Source organism: Sinocyclocheilus grahami, unplaced genomic scaffold, assembly GCF_001515645.1.
Source record: "Sinocyclocheilus grahami isolate Dianchi unplaced genomic scaffold, SAMN03320097.WGS_v1.1 scaffold645.1, whole genome shotgun sequence".
Lineage (NCBI taxonomy): Eukaryota > Metazoa > Chordata > Actinopteri > Cypriniformes > Cyprinidae > Sinocyclocheilus > Sinocyclocheilus grahami.
The window spans coordinates 18,788-39,231 of NW_015505824.1; the positions used below are offsets into that span (position 1 = coordinate 18,788).

The window sequence follows — 20,444 nt, forward strand, 5'->3', positions numbered from 1 at the left end:
TGTCAAATTTCCTAGGCCAGCATCACTTTTGGCCACTACTATATGGCAGCTCTTTGACTTTCCAACTGCCTGTCAAACCATGCTGCAAAAACAAGCCACTTTCATGAGGATTGTGGGCTTTCCTGGAGTTGTTGGAGCTGTTGATGGAACTCATGTTCACATCAGTGCTACCATTGCAAACAAGGAGACATACTAGAAAACAATTTCAAAGCATCAGTAACAATTTGTGATAATTTTGCACAATGCAAAGTATTTTTTTAAATAAATGTAAATATTAAAATATTTCAGTGTCTTAAATAAATTATTTTATTGTATTGTAATTAAATGATTAGTGTTGTGCTGCTGTGACTTCACATGAGATCGAGGGCAGCCATTTTGGGTTGACATCATTTTAGTCCTTAGTTTGCAACACTAAAGTGTCACCTCAGTCAACACTTAAGAATCAGTCTTAGACTTTACTAAAAGTTGCTTTTAGCTTCTTTAGAAAAGTCATATACTCTTAGAAAAGTCCTACTTGTAACTAAGAATTTTTTGACACTTAAGTCAAAGCTTAAGACTATTCTTAAGAGCATTTCTGAGAAGTTTTATACATACGGGCCCAGGTCACCAACCAGGCCATCGCAACACACAATCATCTGAGCCTCAGAGTGCTGAACTTGTGGAAAACCACAGGATAGATGACAGCAACAAGGCGCTCCAGACAAATCAAGCAGTTCATTAAGGGCCGTCCAATTAGGTATTTCCCAAGCAAGAACACAGCCATGTACATGGTCCAAGAAATGTCAAAAACAAGTAAAATGATACACATGAAAAAGCCTAAGAATGAGATAATTTCCATTACAGACAAGACAACTGTAAAGACGTCAGTAGCTGGAATGCCCTTCCATTTAGTCAGCTCTTTGAACCACATGAAACAATCCAGAAATGTAAAGGCCAAAAAGAAAATTAAGTCTAGAAGCAAAGAGCTCAACGCTATGACAATCCCTGGGTAAGAGTCAAAACATTCATAGGTGTGGGACATTTGGTTGACAGATATAGTGGTGTTCATGTTTCCATCCAAACTGCTTTTGCTGAAGTCAAAAAAAAAAAGAAGATGAATCATGTTTTTAAAAGAACAAACAATTTCTCACTTTTCAAATTAAACAAATGTTTTTACGATTAAAGCAATAGATTGAAAAGCAGGGCTCACAATAATAATATTTATGATTAATTACTTTCCAACTTGGATGACATGGTGTAAACAGTACAATAACACATCAAAGGTGGCCCACTAACCTGGTCGAGTGTTTAAAGAAGACTTGAGATTATATTTCTTGCATTCCTCACACTGACAAGGTTTGTGCCAACCTGGTCAACAATGTTTCTGAGGCACCTATGAGATCTGATTAAAGTTTTATGCCTGAAACGATCATATTCAAATGCTACTGGAACTGAACGCCCACCTGTGCTATTATAGTCAGCTTAGAGATTTCAGAGGGACTGCTATGTAATCGAACCAAATTCTTATTACTCATGTTTTAGACTTATTCTAAAACATAATTGGACTCAAAGTGAAATAAAATTATATTAATTGAATTCATGTCTTTATAACATACGTTATAAAAGATCAGGGTCAGGAGCGTGTTCATGATTTTATAATTAGAGTGGCAAAGGGGGGCAAGAGCAGAATGAGGGGTGGCAACTAGGTTTGCCACATAAAATCAGTACACAGACAGCAAACATTTCTTGTGATTTCTGTTAATTGTGTAAATGAATAATTCCTTTTTAAGTTTAAGTTTAATATTAGTACAATTTAACATATAGAACCAAAATATGTATTAGTTGCATTTTCAGGATTAACAGCATTAATGAGTTTGAGCAGCTGCAGTTCAGGAGAAAGTCTGTTGAAAAGCATTATATAGCTCAATCAGTAAAGCAAGGTGCTAGAAATACAAGGATCATGGGTTCAGTCTCAGGTAATGCACGAACATGACTGAAAATGTAGGCTATTTTATGTATGCAAGTTGCTTTGGTTAAAAGTATATTTAAACATAAGAGCCCTTAAGCAGGAATCTTCTCCTTGATGGACTTATAGGTCAATTTCAGGCAGAGCTCTCAGGTCAGTCCAAAAGCATTAAGGGAGGTGACAATAATAGTGTCTCCTCTCAGAGCCTATCCTTCCGCAGTTTTATTATGTGTATTATTATGTTTTATATTTAGTGCAAACACTTTAGGTGTCAAAAGTGTTGTCATGCACCAGTGTGCCACCCAAACTTTGGGTATATGTATATCTATTAAGAATCAGAGCATCTTATCAGTCTAATGTGCTCTTTTAGTTTAAGAGCTTCACTGTTTTTCCTGCACCTGCTGAAGACATTTTTCCACACTCTCTAAAGTTGTGATCACATTAGTGACATTTTAGTGAAATATTGCATACAAAACAAGGTCCATTGTCTGTTGTCAATCGTCGCTTTCAAAGCAAGCAGCTTTCTGTTGTGAGCAACTTGAATAGGAGTAAGATCTTGACGGGGAATTTTTTCTCCCTCATGAGAAACTCCTGTTCGCACTGATGCCTAATGGAGTGACTGGAATTTGCTCATGAAAATTCGCCAAGCAATGGTTAAAGAGACCGCAACTTTATGCCTTCTTTGGTCGCTGATATTCTTTCTGCTTTTTATACACTTGATGTTGCTGATAAGTTTGGAACTGCCACATCTATCACCACCTGCATTTTATGCTTCTTGTACATGATCACAATTTTGTGCTCGATGCTTGTTGTCCCAGTCTAAATACATATTTGCTGTAATTTCATGCATTTCACCCTAAACTTATATCTAACCTGCAGTCCATCTCCAGTTTTGTGGATTTTAGTCTGTGTCTGTTGGTTTTCAAGCTGCCAATATGCATGTGTTCACAAAATAAACTTCCCAGGTAGCCAGCGCAATCGGGCCAATTGCGGGCTGAGTGTCGGCTTACTCGGCTGAGTTCTAGCAGCGGCTCACCAAAAGTGAGCCAGCTCTGGCCCAGTAATGATTGCCAGATTTGGCTAGGCTTTGGATATGCAGATTTGGCCCGATTTGCACTGAGACACACGGCACATTTAGCCACATTCGGCCCGATTACGGACCATAAGGGCTGGTCTGATTTTGGCTGAGATATAGCCTTGCAGACCCGGACCAGTTTATGTTGAGTGCTGGGGGTGGGTCTCTGTTTACAATGTGGTAAATAGTATGTAGCAGTGACACTTAAAGTTAAACATAATATCTTTTTACCTGCCCATGTTTTTTCTTAGTGTATTTTTTTTATTTTAATTCCTATTAATATTTTTTTCTTTTATCCAACATTCTCTTTTTTTCTTTAATTACATTTGAAAATTAATGATTTAATTAATATAAGGAAACCAGCTTAAAGTGGTTAAGGGAACTTTAACATTATTTTTGCTATAAGAGTTTCAAGAGACATGCGCACTAGCTTTGACATCTAATGACAAAACCTGACAGGCTTTTTGTGCTGCTAATTGCCAGAAGAACTTGCTACCCTGGTGAGTAAACATTTGATTCTCTAACATATAATATCATTTTAATAAACCGTTCTACACATATAATATCAAAATAATGTTTATTTATAATGAAGCTATAATTGTGAGTTCGCTGACATAGTGCTAGAGTTTAGCTCCAACCATAATCAAGCACACCTGATCCAGCTAATCAAGGTCTTCAGGATTACTAGAAACTTCCAAACTGTGCAGAGCTGTGGCCCTCCAGGAATTGAGTTTGACACCACTGTATTGCTGCTGGTCTTTTTTTTTTTTTTTTTTCAATCAGTGTGAAGAAATGCAAGTACTGGCAGTGCATCAGATGGAGAGATTGAAAAGTTAATCAAAGATGGCTGCTGCTCACTTTGGACAGAGATGGGGGAAGAAAAGAGCAAGCCAGAATGCAAACAAATTCTTCCAATGGTATGTTCCAAATGTTAACATTTACCAGAGTTACCATTCATGTTATCAGTCTGAGATTGTCCGAATAATCATACGTGTCATTGTCTCTTTCCCTTTTTGTCTCTCTTTCTGTCAGTCTGTCCCTCTTTTAGGATACGCTTACATGAGGAAGCTCCTGGATTTTTTTTTTCCACAAATAAATTCTAATATCACTCATATTTTGATTGTCATTTTTATACTGAGGGGGGGGGGTGTTATGGGGTAGTAGGTGGGGATGCCATGAAAATAATGTAAGGCAAAATCTTAATCATTGTAAAGGTGACATTTAGTTGACATAAGTACATGCAGGCTTAAAAAGGTAACTGTAAAATCTATATTTTATTTTAGTTGAAAGATGCCATCTTAAGGATTTTAAGGTAACAATGTCATTTTGTGGAAAAACGAATTATTCAAAGCTCGTATTATATCAGAACTGGAAGGAGTCTTTAATACACATATTTTAAAAGTTGTAGTTCTGTATGAGTGTGTGTATATGTATGTGTGTGTGTGTGTGTGTGTGTGTGTGTGTATATATATATATATATGTATGTATATATTTTATACTTTTTTTTTTATTTATTTTTTTTAGCGAACAAGACTAGTACCGGCTAGGTGTCATCATGATTGTAACCCAGTGTCGGCTCAGTTTCAGTACCCAGTGTCGGACCAGTGCCGGCTAAGTGTACCATTTTGGTTGGTGTGATTGTGGCCCAGTGCCGGTAGTGTTGGCTCAGTTTCAGTACCCAGACTCGGGCCAGTACTGGTTAAGTTTTTAATTTCTCGTTGGTGTGATTGTGGCCCAATGCCGGTGGTGTTGACTCCGTTTCAGTACCCAGACTCTGGCCAGTACTGGCTAATTGCTTCAATTCTTGTCGGCGTGATTGTGGCCCAATGCCAGCAGTTTTGGCAGCCGGACTCGGGCCAGTGTATTTGAGCCGATTCTGGGGCGTCATTCATCCCATGTCCATGCCGAGTCTGGCAACCGCAGCCGGGCCGAGTTATTTCTTCCAGCCTGCTGGATCTGGGCCATTATTGGGCCAAACTGTTTTGGCGACCTGGGTTTTAGCAAATATACACATTTAGAAAATATAAAATGTGTAAATTTGTAATTCTCATTAGAATTATCAGGCTTGATCTAATTCAAAATCTAAATTTAAATAATAAACAGAGCAGTTCCAAGAGGGTCCTCGCACCATCGGTGCTCGGCCTCTAAAAAGGACATGCCCTTTTAATATATCCCACCTCATCTTGTTTCAATAGGAAATGAACACACAAAAAACTGGGCTCATATGTTTAACAGCACTTTCAGTTGTTCTGTCAACTATTTATGGAGGGGGCAGAGGTACAGTTGAACCTGTCCACTCACACGGGACACAATTATTAGGATATTCTATCTCTTGAGCCTCCAGTGACAGCTGAGTTTGAGTGGAGGATAAGGTTGCATTCCAGATCTGATTTAGAGAATTCATTGAGGCTTCAACACAGTTGACTGGGCATAAATCCAAATTTATTGTACAATTACAAAACTTATACAATGATTTGTCATATTTGAAAATGAGCAAGATGAGCTCATCCACCCATCCAGAAGGCCTATCAAACTTCAAAGCTTTTTTTCAGTCTTTTCAAACAAAGTCTTGTAATTCAAGGGCAATCTAAATTTAATTCTGAATGGTGAACAATCCTTGACTATAATTCCAGACCTTAAATGTTGGACGGACGTTACAAAGGACAGGTGACGTGATCTTGAGGCCTTGCAAGGAAATGGAGTGCTGCTAATCTTACTAATTGGATATTTTAATTAAATAGCTAAAATGACTCAGATGACAGGTCTTGTTAACATATCTAATTAAAATGTCAATTTGCAAGAGATTGAGCCAACACATGGGGTCAGCAGTTAGCTATGAGAGCAAGAGAGAGATAAAAAAAGAGCGAGAGGAATGGGGGTATAGGATAGAAGGAAGGAATGTCTCTTTAAATTACCCTTTGCTACCAAGCATGGAGAGAGGAAAATACCATATCTTTCTCTCTCTCTCTGGCTCTAGATCGCCCTTCTCTCCCCTCCCTACAGACGTCCGGCATGTGACGCTTTGGCCCAGCTACACCAACTCACTGATACGGGAGGCAGAAGCCGTGTGGCTTGAAATCCAAGGACACTCTTTGCAATCCCACCTTGTTTTGAGACTTTACATTTTTTAAAGGAGTATTTGCAGCATATGAAAGTGTGTCATTTTTGTCAACAAGGCAATGCCAGCTTGATTTTATCAAATCATTTGTTGAAGAAAGAAAATTTTCTTCAATGTACTTCAAATGAAGATCTTCTAACTACAGAGCTCTGGGAACATCTATTGGACGTAGTCATTATTTTGGGACTTTCAGCGCTTATTTATTACCCATTCACCAGGTCATTTTATGTAGCAACCCATAGACAATACCCTGTTTGCACCACCAGGTAAGGATCAGCAACCAATCAATCATCCTAAGACTATCCACAACAACCAGCATCCCATCATGTGTTGATTTCTCATCAATTAGACACTTTTTCATCCTTCTGAAAGCATTTCATTCTCTGTATTCCCGTGGGTTGGTTTATTTGTGGATTTTAAGGTCTCTTTGGGTCCCAGAGCAGGTGTGAGTGCTACAGGAGCACATTTGCCCTCCATTCAGCTTTTCTGGTGCGGAAGTATGATAAAGAACAATAAGAAACTAAATTCCCAAGATGGCTCAACAAATGCTATCACAAGTAACAATGTCAACAAACAGGCCAATAGCCTGGCTCTCTTCTCCCAACCAAATGCCCCAAATAGGTAAGTGGAGACTTGTTTTAAAACCAACCTATTATACTGATTTTAGATTAGTTGTGATTTACTTCATGGTAGGAGCTGATCCAGATTCAGCGTTTAAGCATTGCTTGTATCTGAAAATGTGTAGCTTGAAACGTTGGCTCTGAAACAAAGACAGACAAGAAATGCTATTTGTGTTTGTCTCCCCTTGTATGCTGTTTAATTCGCTAAACTGTCTGGATGTGAGATTTGTTGCGTTTTGTGTCCTGCTCATGTGCCTGTTTTTGGTTGTCTTATCCTAAACCTTATGTTGACGATGAATCAATTGACTTTCCAGAAGTACAAGGTAGAAGAATAACTTTTCAAATGGGTTTCAGTGATTATTTCCCCACACTGCAAAAAACATTACTTCTAAAAATCTTTAAAGCAAGATAAATGTATTCAAGATATTATTGAGGCTTGTTTTCAGAGAATGTATCTTTAACATGATTTTCACTTGCTTTTGTAATTATAAAAAGTTCAAGTTTTTTTCCCCCCAGTGCAATAGGACAAAAAGTACTTCTGTTCAAGATACAGTCTATGAAAACAAGTCAATGTTTTATGGTGTTGCACAGTTACATGTAACTTGTTTTAATGATTTTTACATATTTTAACTGAAAAACAAGGCAAAAATACTCATTAAAAATATGATTTTCTGCTGTGTAGTTCTGCTATGAAATGAATTAGCATTCATTTGAATTTGATTTGCGAAGTTTTTAAAGATTTTTTTGGCAATGTCAAGTCCCCCCCCAGTGCAATAGGACAAAAAGTACTTCTGTTCAAGATACAGTCTATGAAAACAAGTCAATGTTTTATGGTGTTGCACAGTTACATGTAACTTGTTTTAATGATTTTTACATATTTTAACTGAAAAACAAGGCAAAAATACTCATTAAATATGATTTTCTGCTGTGTAGTTCTGCTATGAAATGAATTAGCATTCATTTGAATTTGATTTGCGAAGTTTTTAAAGATTTTTTTGGCAATGTCAAGTCAAATCAAATTTGCTGGTGAAGGCATCTGTAATCTAGTCATGTCTGGTTTCATTCCTTTCGTGTGAGTCATTATCCCCTGATAGCAATAGTCTAATTATATAATCCATGTTGTATTTATTTATAATGGTCCTTAGACCAACTAGCATGAAAAACAAGAAGCTCAAGGGGTTGGTTTTCGGCTGCCTGCAGGGACCAGCACCTGTTGTGTCTGCAGTTTATTATGCAAAGGAATGTCATTATCATGTAAAAAATTATATCCCAACATGAGGTTAGACAAGCCTGTAATATAATACCAAAGTCAGCCTGGTAATTGTTTGAATATATCTGAAATACAGTGTAGAAACTGTTACCTTAAGGATGATGAGAAAGATAAGAGTTTTCTTTTTTTAAATAAATTCATATTTTGGCATGAAATTGGAAACATATTTAAGAAACCCCATCTCTGTTCTTGCAAGCTTCATAGCTTTACATTTGGGGCCTAGAATCATTCTCTAGATCACATGACTAGAGGATACTGTTGCTTACTTCATGTCATATTCCTCTCGTCACTCAGCCCAGATTAACACTGGTTCAGATAACATTACACATACAGGATCTCCCACATTAAACTAAATGAAAGACACAGTCTAAACAAAACAAGAACCAACATCAATCTTTAAATAAATCTAGGTACTTTACATTTAATTCAAAGCAGTGTTTGCTATAGGACTACTTAAAAAGTACCATGATTATGGACTGATTGTTGCTTTGGTATGTTCCCCTCCATCCCCGGCTGAACTGGTTGATGTAACCCACTAATTTTGTGGATGAAAGGATTTTGTTGTTCTCTCTCCAATTCACATCCTTTTCTCCTCCCTTATTCTTCACGCTAACAATGGATCGTCCTCTGCTGTCTCGGGCAGTGACCATAAGTGCATTGCTCTAACACCAACTAACTCTGATCCTCTATGAGCAAATAAGGCTAACAAGGCTAAAATTAAATTACCAAAACAGATCATTTTCAGTTTCGCCTTAATTGTGTTTTTGACATTGTCTGTTGTTAGAGGAAAGGAATATTAAGGATTTTATACAAATTCACTCTACTGACAGCATTTGTGGTGTTAAGTTGTATATGTTCTAAATGTATAAATATCTAAACATATTATACATTTATATAAAATGATTATATGACTAAATAAACAAATAGCATTTACACATATGGAGGGACAATGCAATACATAAAAAATAGACAGCTACAAGACAAACATGTGTTTGAGCATGATATAACTACATGAACAGGAATGTTGAAATGTGAACGACTCCATCCACAATCATATCATTAATGAATAACCAGCTCATCTTTGAGTTGGGCTTTTGACATTGACATTTGCACATAATGGTTGTGTGGGACTGTGGCGAGACTGTCTGGAGAAGCCCACAGTGTGTCCTCTGTGGTATTCTTGTAAATTCCAGCACCTCCATTACGCTCAGACTGATATGCCATTTCCATCCCAACACAGCTCAACTTTCATTTGTCATTTATTTGTTTTATTTTGAGCATTGTATTGATGAGCATTGTCCTCATCATCATCATCATTGCAGAAATATCATTGTTAACCTCAACATTGTTAATCATTAATATCCCTCTCAGTGTCATTGTGATCATCAAAAACGGCATTTTCATTATACTCGTCTTTAAATTCCAAACAAACAAATTTGGAATTTAAAGAAAATCGTGACACATTCACAAAGCACATGAGGCAAAGAACACAATGTATTTCTGCTGTCTGTATATATTACATTACCACAATGTGCTGCTTACTCCAAATAGACCCTTGAGCTGAAGGGCCAGCCATGTCAAGCAGCTGAATGCAAACTCAATGAAGCAGCTACAACGCATGATTGCACTCGTAAATTCAGCACACGGCAAAGGGTTATGACTTAAAAGATGGTGAGCTAAACCATGCTGAATGATGACCTTCACTGCATCAGTCAGCTGCTAGCTGACTATCAGTTTAATGATGAAATGTAAGCGAAGGTATCTTCTAAAAACAATTACGTGAACTTTTGTATTATAGAAGGTGACAATCTGCTGGCGCTTCCCTGACATCTGATCGAGTCCAGTGATATGGCCTGGAACATAAAGCTGTAATGATGAACCCACGGCTTGATGAAACTCAGTCTGAAACAGATTTATGACGCTGATTTGTTTGTTCTGGAAGTAGTCACAGCCACAGGCTTATGCCATCGATTGAACATTGGCAAAATAAATACCAGGAGATTATGGTTTCTTTTGCCCCTCCTCTACATTTGCTTAATTTCTTTGTATAATTCAAAATGGCATAAAATTGTCCAAATTACCCTATTGTGAACTAAATGGCCAAATCTGTGGACCTCACACATACAGTAAACTCAGACCTGTGTAGTGTCCAAAAACAATGCAAGCTTTTAAAACTGAAGATTTATGAGGCAGAAAAGCAGACTAATTGTGTAATCTGAATTAGGTCTCAAAGCAACACTGGCTTTCATCAGGCTGCTAAAAAAGACTATTTGAAGTGATTGCCATTTACAAACAAGATAAATCTTAATATCTATTTTAAAGCCAGTAAAATAGCAATTAAAATAATTTGTATACTACCGGTCAAAAGTTTGGAAAAATTAAGATATATAATGTTATTAAAAAGTATTTTATGGTCACCAAGGCTGCATTTATTTGATCACCAATACAGTAAGACATTTAAAAGAACTGTTCTAATTATATATTTGAAAAAAAAATTTCCCTGTGATGGCAAAGCGGAATTGTCAGCAGTCAAGACTACTGTCTTCAGTGTCACATGATCTGTCAGAAATTCTTAATCATTCCAAAATTTGACCTGTAGCGTGTTTCTATTGCTGTGTAATATTGCTTAGAATTCTGGAGGTTACCTGTAAGGAAACTCAGCTGACATGAAGTCAAACCAAAGATAAATACAGGAATGAAAGTCTGACCAGACTATTCTGAACACCTTGGCAAGATTTATTGGCTGAATTAGACGTGTTAATCGTTGTCTCGTGGCACTAGCTGTTATCAGAAACTGAATACTAGAAAAACTTTTCACCTTTCACACTGGACAGAGTGACATTACCTTGTCACAAGTAACAACAAGCTTGGAAAAAAGTAACATTTTATCATACTAAAAATGAATTCACATACAGTATATACATCTATATAGAATCTGTGAATATGTTCTTAGCACATGCTGGCATGACCTTGACTATTGGCCTTGGTTTAGTTTTAATGCCATAAGGACCATAGATAGGCAGTAGTGGATATCTATATCTGGGCCCCTTAACAAGATTTATGGGTTCCTCTTTCAGAAGGTTATATATGTTTTTGGATATGTTTTATGGGCATGCCTGGTCTACAGTGATTGTGTGTGTGTGCATTGTCAAGAGCTTGTGGCCCTAACAGTACCACAACTAGAAGTACACATGTTGTCTTCTAGTACAGGCATAAAAATGGATATACAAGATGTACAAAGAATGTAACATTTTTATTAGTAATGCAGCACTGGCCCAAAAGGGTGAATGACAGTTCCATTAACTGTCCAGAAACTCTTGAACCCTGTGTAAGGTAATTCAAAGAAGCTATGCTGATTTTAAGGGTGTCAAACCTCAAGTGCAAATACAGGGTGTTCACAGCTTATCTATTGGACAATGTCTTGCTTACTTACAGCAACTTTATATTGCTTTGACTATTGTTAAAACGATTAACCTATAAAATATGAAATTATATATTATTCAAGTCAAAAATAGTTTTTTTTTTTCTTGAGAGATTTTATACAAACCATCATAGTTTAAAAATTGTAGTTTTACCAAACACATGAACCCGGAACATAGGGGAACAGGCTTTGGAAGAAAAGGAGTTAGATGAGGACAGCTGAAATGAGGAGCAAGCTGTTTTCAGTTACAGCAGAAAAGATGGTGAACATATCTGAGGACACTGTTACCACAAAACGCCTTGCCAGCACAATTCTGAAATCATGGGTGTGGGAGAAGGTTAAAGGGGATGTGTTTGCATGAGGGAGTGTAAGTGTTTATCTGTGTGTGTCTGTACTCTGAAATAGAAGGTGCAGAGGTGCTGAAAGAACTCATTTAAGATGGGGTGACGAGACCATATCCCACTTGAATTGAATATGGATACATTAACCAGCACGTTTGAGCTAACCAACAGATATCCATAAGAAATCATGCTGTGAGAGAATGTTCTTTCATACCGACAACTAAACCAATTCAATAACATAAATTTTACATTAATATAATCATTTATTAATTTTTTTTTTCAATTTTACATTAATATAAACATTTATTTGGATGGTGTGAGGGTGAGTACATTTTCTTGACTGAAGCAAATGATTCATGATTCAAAAATCCATGTTTCAAGATCTTGTTGGAAATCTTTGGGTTATTAATTCCGTCAAGTCAAGTCACCTTTATTTATATAGCGCTTTATACAATACAGATTGTGTCAAAGCAGCTTTACAGTGTCAAACAGGAAACCGAGGACACAAGAGGACAATAACAAGCAGTCCATTTTTCAGTTAAGGTCAGTTCATTGATGATTCAGGGATGTCATCATCCAGTTCAGATCTCTTCCAATATTGTCTATGCAATCAAGCCGAACAATACTGCCAGAAACTAAGCATCGCCAACTAAGCAAGCCAAAGGCGACAGTGGCAAAGAACCATCGGTGATAGAAATGGAGAAACAAGACCTTGGGAGAAACAAGGCTCAGTCTCCTCTGGCCAGACAAAAACAGCATGGTGAGGTTTAATTCCAGGCTGCAACACAGGTCAGATTGTGCAGAGGACTTGTCTGGTTCCCCTGGTTTATTATTATTATTATTATTATTATTATTATTATTATTATTATTAATTAATGCAGCCTAACAATCCTTTAACGGATTTGAATTATAGAAATGTGATAGTGTGTTATGTGTGTATGGCAGATTAAAGAGATGGGTCTTTAATCTAGATTTAAACTGACAGAGTGTGTCTGCCTCCCGAACAAAATTAGGTAGATTGTTCCAGAGTTTGGGCGCTAAATAGGAAAAGGATCTGCCACCAGCAGTTGATTTTGATATTCTAGGTATTATCAAACAGCCAGAGTTTTGAGATCGCAGCGGACGTGAAGGACTATAATGCGATATTAGCTCGCTCAAGTACTGAATATCTAAACTATTCAGGGCTTTATAAGTAATTAGCAAGATTTTAAAATGTATACAATGTTTAATAGGGAGCCAGTGCAGAGTTGACAGAGCCGGGCTAATATGGTCGTACTTCCTGGTTCTAGTAAGAACTCTAGCTGCTGCATTTTGGACCAGCTGGAGTTTGTTTATTAAGCAGGCAGAGCAACCACCAAATAAAGCATTACAATAATCTAACCTTGACGTCATGAATGCATGAATTAACGTTTCTGTATTTGACATTGAGTGCATAGGTCATAATTTATATATATATATATTTTAAGATGGAAAAATGTGGTTTTACAAATGTTAGAAAGATGGTTTTCAAAGGAAAGTTTGCTATCAAATAGCACACCCTAACTGTTGACGAAGAATTGACAGAGCAGGCATCAAGTGTTAGACAGTGTTCTAGGTTATTACATGAAGAGGTTTTTGGTCCAATAATTAACACCTCTGTTTTTTTCAGAATTTAATAGTAGGAAATTACTAGTCATCCAGTTTTTTTATATCAACTATGTATTCCATTAGTTTTGCGAATTGGTATGTATCGTCAGGCCACAAAGAAATCTAGAGCTGAGTATCATCAGCATAACAGCATAACATATTAAAACCATCAGTGCACAATTTTCCACACCACAATCTGTCAAGCACATCTCACCAGCAAACATACACTCGTTCCCATCCTTCTCTTCACTCTCTGAGGCAGAAATCTCCAAACTCATCCTTTCTAATCATCCAACTACTTGTCCGCTTGATCCTATTCCATCTCATCTTCTTCAAGCCGTTTCTCCTGCAGTTGTACCTGCACTCACCCACATCATTAACACATCCCTCCACACTGGTGTTTTTGCCTCATTTAGACAGACTCGTATAACCCCTCTACTTAAGAAACCCACCCTTAACCCATCTCTTTTAGAGAACTACAGACCAGTTGTCCTTCTTCCTTTCATTGGAAAAACACTTGAACGAGCTGAGTTCAACCAAGTCTCTGCCTTACTCACACAGAACAACCTCCTCGACAGCAACCAGTCTGGTTTCATCGCATCTCAGCTTGTCTAACAGACATTTCTTGCTGGATGAAGGACCATCACCTTCAATTCAACCTTGCCAAGACAGAACTGCTTGTGGTTCCATCAAACCCATCGTTTCATCACAATTTCACAATCCAGTTAGGCACATCAACCATAATTCCTTCAAAAACAGCCAGAAACCTTGGAGTTATGACTGATGATCAGCCAATTTTCTCAGACCACATTGCTAAAACTGCCCGGTCCTGCAGATTTGCTTTATTCAACATCAAGAACATGTTTCACAACTCCTTGTTTAAGCTCTTGTTCTGTCCAGGCTGGACCATTGCAATGCTCTCTTGGCAGGTCTCCCAGCCAGTTCTATCAAACCTTTACAATTAATCCAGAATGCGGCAGCAAGATTAATTTTGAATGAGCCAAAAAGAATGCACGTCACACCTCTGTTTATCAATTTGCGCTGGCTACCAATAGCTGCTCCCATAAAATTCAAGGCATTAATGTTTGCCTACAAAACCACCACTGGCTCTGAACCCCTTTACCTAAATTCATTAATTCAGAATTATGTGCCCTCTTGAAACTTGTGTTCTGCAAGTGAACGTTGCTTTATTGTGCCATCCCAAAGAGGCACAAAATCACTTTCAGGGACTTTTAAATTAAATGTTCCCTCCTGGTGGAATGACCTGCCCAATTCAATCCTTAGCCATCTTCAAGAATCGGCTAAAAACACATCTCTTCCATCTGTATTTGACCCTCTAACTCTAGCGATCTCTATTCTAGTTCTATTCTTTAAAAAAAAACTTTCCCCTTTTAGACTTACACTCTATTAATTTTCTAACTACTTGGTTTTCTTTAAAAAAAAAACACTAGCTTCTCTAATCTTTTCGTATTCTATCTATCTATCTGTTCTATTTATTATACAATTAACAAAAGCAAAAAAAGGCCTCTAACACTAGCTTGCTCTATTCTTTTCTATTCTAACTGATTTCTTTTTATTTATTACATAATTTAAAAAAAACCTTGCTACGTGTACTGCGTTAAAGGGGTCATATGATGCGATTTTCAATTTTTCCTTTCTCTTTGGAGTGTTACAAGCTCTTGGTGCATAAAGAAGATATGTAAAGTTGCAAAGACTAAAGTCTCAAATCCAAAGAGATATTCTTTATAAAAGTTAAGAGTCAACCACGTCTACTTAAAACGGCTTGTTCTAACACACCCCCACATGTCTACATCACGATGTGGGAAGATTTGCATAACACCGCCCAAATGTTCACGCAAAGAAAGAAGGCATAACTTGTATTCTCACTGTAGTATTGTTGACGCTGCAGCCATGTCATGAATGCATGGTGTGTGTCGTTGTGAAAGCGAAACTACTTTGTTTGGCCTTCCAAAAGAGGACGATATCCGCTTCGTCATGCCTGGAGCTGATCCGTGCTGGTCGCTGAGGAAATACATCAACTTCGTGCTATGGATCGCCGGATCGGCTTTCACAGTGGACGAAGAGGAGTCCAGCCTGGGGTCGTCACATGTGGTTGCCGCAAGCCCGCCCGCCGCCGCTCACTCATGCCGGCCTCCGCTCACTCTAGCCGCCGGCCTCTGCTCACTCTAGCCCGCCCTGTGTGACGCTGTGTTTCGTTGTGAAAGCATATACAGTAGAAGTCATTATAATCCTTAATTATGTCCCCACTGGATGCAACAAATGCCTCGTTTATAATGGGTTTTAATGTTTTTGTTTCGTCGTTCCGGCTGGGACAAGGCATCACAATATGGCAAGGGGCGTAACATTTCCGTCACACGTTTGAGGTATTCGGCCAATCACAACGCACTGGATAGCTGGCCAATCAGAGCATACCTCACTTTTCAGACCGATGAGATTTGTAAAAATTGTTTCAGAAAGGCGGGGCATAGAGGAGAAACAATAATGTACTGTATGTGGAAAATGTGTTTTTTGAACCTTAAACTGCATAAACATTTCATTACACCAAATACACAAAATAATGTTCTTTTTAGCAACATCATATGACCCCTTTAAGCTAACTGAGACTTGTTATAGCACTTGCATATCATTGCTCTCTTGTTGAATTTGATTGCTTCCATTGTCCTCATTTGTAAGTCACTTTGGATAAAAGCGTCTGCTAAATGACTAAATGTAAATGGAATGTAACAGTGAAAGCTAACACCATGTTTCCTGATTATATCTCCTAAGGGTAACATGTAAAGCATGAAAATCAGCTGTCCTTGTACTGAGCCTTGTGGTACTCCATACTATACTTGTGATCGAGATGATACCTCATTCACTTCTACGAATTGATGACGGTCAGATACGTAAGTAAGATTTGAACCATGCCAATGCAATTCCACTAATTCCAACATAATTTTGTAGTCTACTCAAAAAATGTTGTGGTCGATAGTGTGAAAGGCAGCGTTAAGATCCAGTAGCACTAATAGAGAAATACAACCACAATCGGATGATAAGAGCAGGTCATTTGTAACTCTGATGAGAGCAGTCTCAGTACTATGATACGGTCTAAATCCTGACTGGAAATCCTCACAGATACCATTTCTCTCTAAAAAGGCACAAAGCTGAGAGGATACTGCCTTTTCTATTATTTTTGACAGATTTGATTTGAGATCAGTCTGTAATTAACTAATTCTCTATGATCAAGTTGGGGTTTTTTTATGAGAGGCTTAATAACAGCCAGTTTTAAGGATTTTGGGACATATCCTAATGACATTGACGAATTAATAATATTCAGAAGAGGATCTATGACTTCTGGAAGCACCTCTAGTAGCTTATATGGAATGGAGTCTAACATACATGTTGTTGATTTTGATGATTTGACAAGTTTATACAATTCTTCCTCTCCTATAGCAGAGAATGAGATGAATTGTTTCTCAGGGGATCTATAGTGAACTGTCTGATGCAATACTGTGATGGCTACATGGTTAGAATTTTATCTCTAATAGTATCGATCTTGGAAGTAGAGAAGTTCATAAAGTCATTATTGCTGTGCTGTTGGGAAATGTCTGCACCTGTTTATGCTTTATTTTTTGTTAATTTAGCCACTTTATTGAATAAATGTTGGGGGTTGTGTTTGTTTTCCTGTAAAAGAGACAAAAGTAAGCAGATCTAGCAGTTTTTAGAGCTTTTCTATAAGAAGTACCTTCTCTCCATGCAATACGAAATACCTCTAGTTTTGTTTTCTTCCAGCTGCGCTCCATTTTCCAGGCTGCTCTCTTTAAGGTGTGAGTGTGCTCGTTATACCACGGTGTGGGACTGTTTTCCTTAATCTTCTTTAAGCGTAAGGGAGCAACCGTATCTATTGTGCTAGAAAAGAGAGAGCCCATAGATTCTGTTACAACATCAAGTTTTTCTGAGCTATTAGATTTGCTGAGGAATTGAAAAAAGTCAGGAAGATTATTTACAAAGCAGTCTTTTGTTGTAGAAGTGATGGTTCTAGCATATTTGTAACAAGGAGTTGAGTTTGCAGCTTTAGCTATATGGAGTATAGATGCGACTAGATAATGATCCGAGATATCATCACTCTGCTGCAGATTTTTAACTCCATTAACATCAATTCCATGTGACAGTATTAAATCTAAAGTATGATTACGAAAATGAGTAAGCTCTGACATGTGTTGTCTGACCCCAATAGAGTTCAGAATGTCTATAAATCCTGATCCCAATGCATCATTTTCATTATCAACACCGATATATAAAATCACCAACAATTAAGACCTTATCTGCAGCCAGCACTAACTCGGATAGAAACTCAGCAAAATCTTTGATAACGTTTGTATGGTGCCCTGGTGGCAAGTATAACAGTAGCCAATGCAAACGTCAGCGGGGATCTATCATTAAAAGTCTCTATGTGCTGAGAATGAACTGAATTCTCTAATGTGAGGCGGCTAGCAGGTGGTCAGTTTAGCCAGTCTGTCTGCTTCCTGACCTGGGCCCTAGTTAGTCAAGTACAAATTCTAAGACTATGTGACTCTAAGACTAAGCAATATACCAAAATCTGCTTTTCATATTAAAATGTATAATAATAATCTTCATAACAATACAGGCGGTACAATAGAAAGCCACATGATGAATCGGAATTTGTTGCAAGTGGCCTGTGCATAAAACATAGCCAATAGTCACTTATAGACTGTGCACAGTGTCATAAACACAAAGACAAACAGTGAAATGAACATTAATATTCTTGGACATACAGCCATGCAGCTATTTTTTATTTAAATAATAAATTAATATAATAAACCGATTGCACAATATATAATGTAAATGATTCTATGATCTGACACAGTAAACCTAGACGTCTAAAATAAGACCCAGCGGGTTACATGCAAACTGCAAATACTTGTAGCCTGAGCTCCATCTGCCATGAGGACATTATGTTATCATGTTATCGTGACCTTTTAAGAACTGAAGTTCTCCTTGGAGAGTCTGTCCTGTAGCGCTGAGTGGCAGGTATTTCCCCCAACCCCTGGAGGCCATTTATTCTTGTTATATTTAATTAGTTATCTGTTCACGGGACCCCTCACTGTCCAGTCAGTCCTGACTGCCAGACAAGGACAAACGGCCAAACATGCCAGCTGCCAATAATGTAGCTACAGTATGTGCAAAGTTGTTCTTCTCAATAATGCTTGAAGGGGTAGGGATGAAAAGGGTGAACAGTTTATCTAAGTCTCACACTCTTGCTTGAAGTGCAAATGACACCTTTCATCAGGTCTCTTTTTCTTTCTGCCGCTCATGTCTGAGAGTTTGGAATGTCACCAGCTCTCTCTCTCTTTGTGCCCAAACTGTTATTGATTGAAATTGGCCCCTGGTGCTTGAATGATTTTGGTCTGTCACTATGCTGGGCTTGGACATAAACCAGGGCCAGTAAGAAAGATATGGAGAAGAAAAGAGGGACAAAGGAAAACTTAGATGAGCGATAGGATTAGAAGCAAGTGTGTGAGAAATATTCTCTTCTGTGTCTTTCACTGCAATTAAATGTTTAGTGCTGAGTCTCCCAAAAGCATTAGAAAGCTAAATAGATTGTAGAAAACATTGGTGTCAATCACTTCTACAGTCCACTTATAATGTTTCTGGGAATCAGAGCCCAGACTCGTTCTCTTGGTTAACTGATCTTAAGTTCTACCCAGTAGATTAGCATGTGGTCAAGCACAGTATATACTCAGGGTGTAAGTTTGGGATTGGCAAACTGATGTAATAGACAGATAATTTGATTCATTTATGGCCATAAAAAATGGCTTAATGAGCAAGCCATAACTGAGTAGCCTTACTAACCTACATTACTGTTGAAATCAAAAGTTTAAGAACGTACATTTTTTAAATATTTTTGAAAGAAGTCTCTTATGCTCACCATGGCAGCACTTATTTGATCTAAAATACAATTGTTGTGGCAATTTTCTATTTTCATAAATGTATGAGACAAAAGTCTTTAGAATATTTATTTTCTTGCAAGAAAAGTTCAACAGTCATACAGTCATCCAAGTTGACTGCAGAGTGCGACCCCGAATAACACTCTGACTCAGTATTTATATCCTAATCAAAGCAGGATGCTTCTATCTCATCCAATCATAATACCTATTCAACATATGTGTCCATTTAAGGTATCCAACTATGTCCCCTAGATGTGTTTCTTCTAAGCATTTAATGCAAATAATTTTCTAAGAATCTAGGTATAAAATAGCATTTCTCGTCTCACACTTGTCTTGCACATACTGTTCCCTTTAAGAAATACCAGTCATAATCAGACATGCTGAAGTTATTTGTCCTTTCCTTTTTTAAATCTTGTTTGATTACTTTTTCTTTTAAAAACAGTTGATGTGTGAAAGAAGGAGGTTTAGCTGCAGGTTCCTATTATGCAGAAATTTGAGACTTTAGTTTGCCAACATCTCTGACCTTGTGTCCAGGATTAGATGACATTAACATCAACATGCAGCAATTCTGAACTTCAGCATATCTTATTATGACTGGTATTTCCTAAAGGGAACTTATTGCACTTAATTAATTTGGGTATGTCAAAATATTACTCAGACATTAGTCAAAGTATTTTGTTATTTAAATGTTAATTTTTTTTTTAAGCAAAACATTTTTGGAATTAAGAGACAGTGGGTTAGTTTCATTCATTCAAATACCTTGTTTCATAAGTTTACAAAAGTATTTATAAGGAGCCAAATATATGCTAAATTTTACAATGGAAATTTGTACTCAAGTAAAGTACAAACTCCACAAAACTAAGCCTAAATATAGCAACCAAGTACAATTATTAACTACTTACAGCTGCTTTGTTATACACAAGGTGAACCATGAAGTCACGCAACATTTCTTAAAATGCACTAAAATATATAGATAAAAAAATATAGCTTCATTGAAGAATATGGGAAGCGAAATGTTTTTTTTAATTTTTATTAAAGCTCAAAAACAGTATACAAACA

The 20,444-nt window shown here is 37.4% G+C and overlaps 1 protein-coding gene and 1 long non-coding RNA gene across 2 annotated transcripts in view; both read left to right on the top strand.

Annotated features, from left to right (window-relative positions):
- The first annotated feature begins 3,464 nt into the window (after positions 1-3,464).
- LOC107558413 (uncharacterized) lies at positions 3,465-4,129 on the top strand. The gene is made up of 3 exons (XR_001605475.1): positions 3,465-3,520; positions 3,804-3,937; positions 4,053-4,129. It is a non-coding gene; the product is annotated as an uncharacterized lncRNA (long non-coding RNA).
- A 2,399-nt stretch (positions 4,130-6,528) lies between these two features.
- Positions 6,529-20,444, top strand: part of znf638 (zinc finger protein 638) — a 32,100-nt gene continuing 18,184 nt past the window's right edge. Inside the window, exon 1 of the mRNA XM_016242077.1 lies at positions 6,529-6,759. Within this exon, the coding sequence (XP_016097563.1) occupies positions 6,638-6,759 (122 nt within the window). The 5' untranslated portion in view covers positions 6,529-6,637. The remainder of the gene's footprint in view (positions 6,760-20,444) is intronic.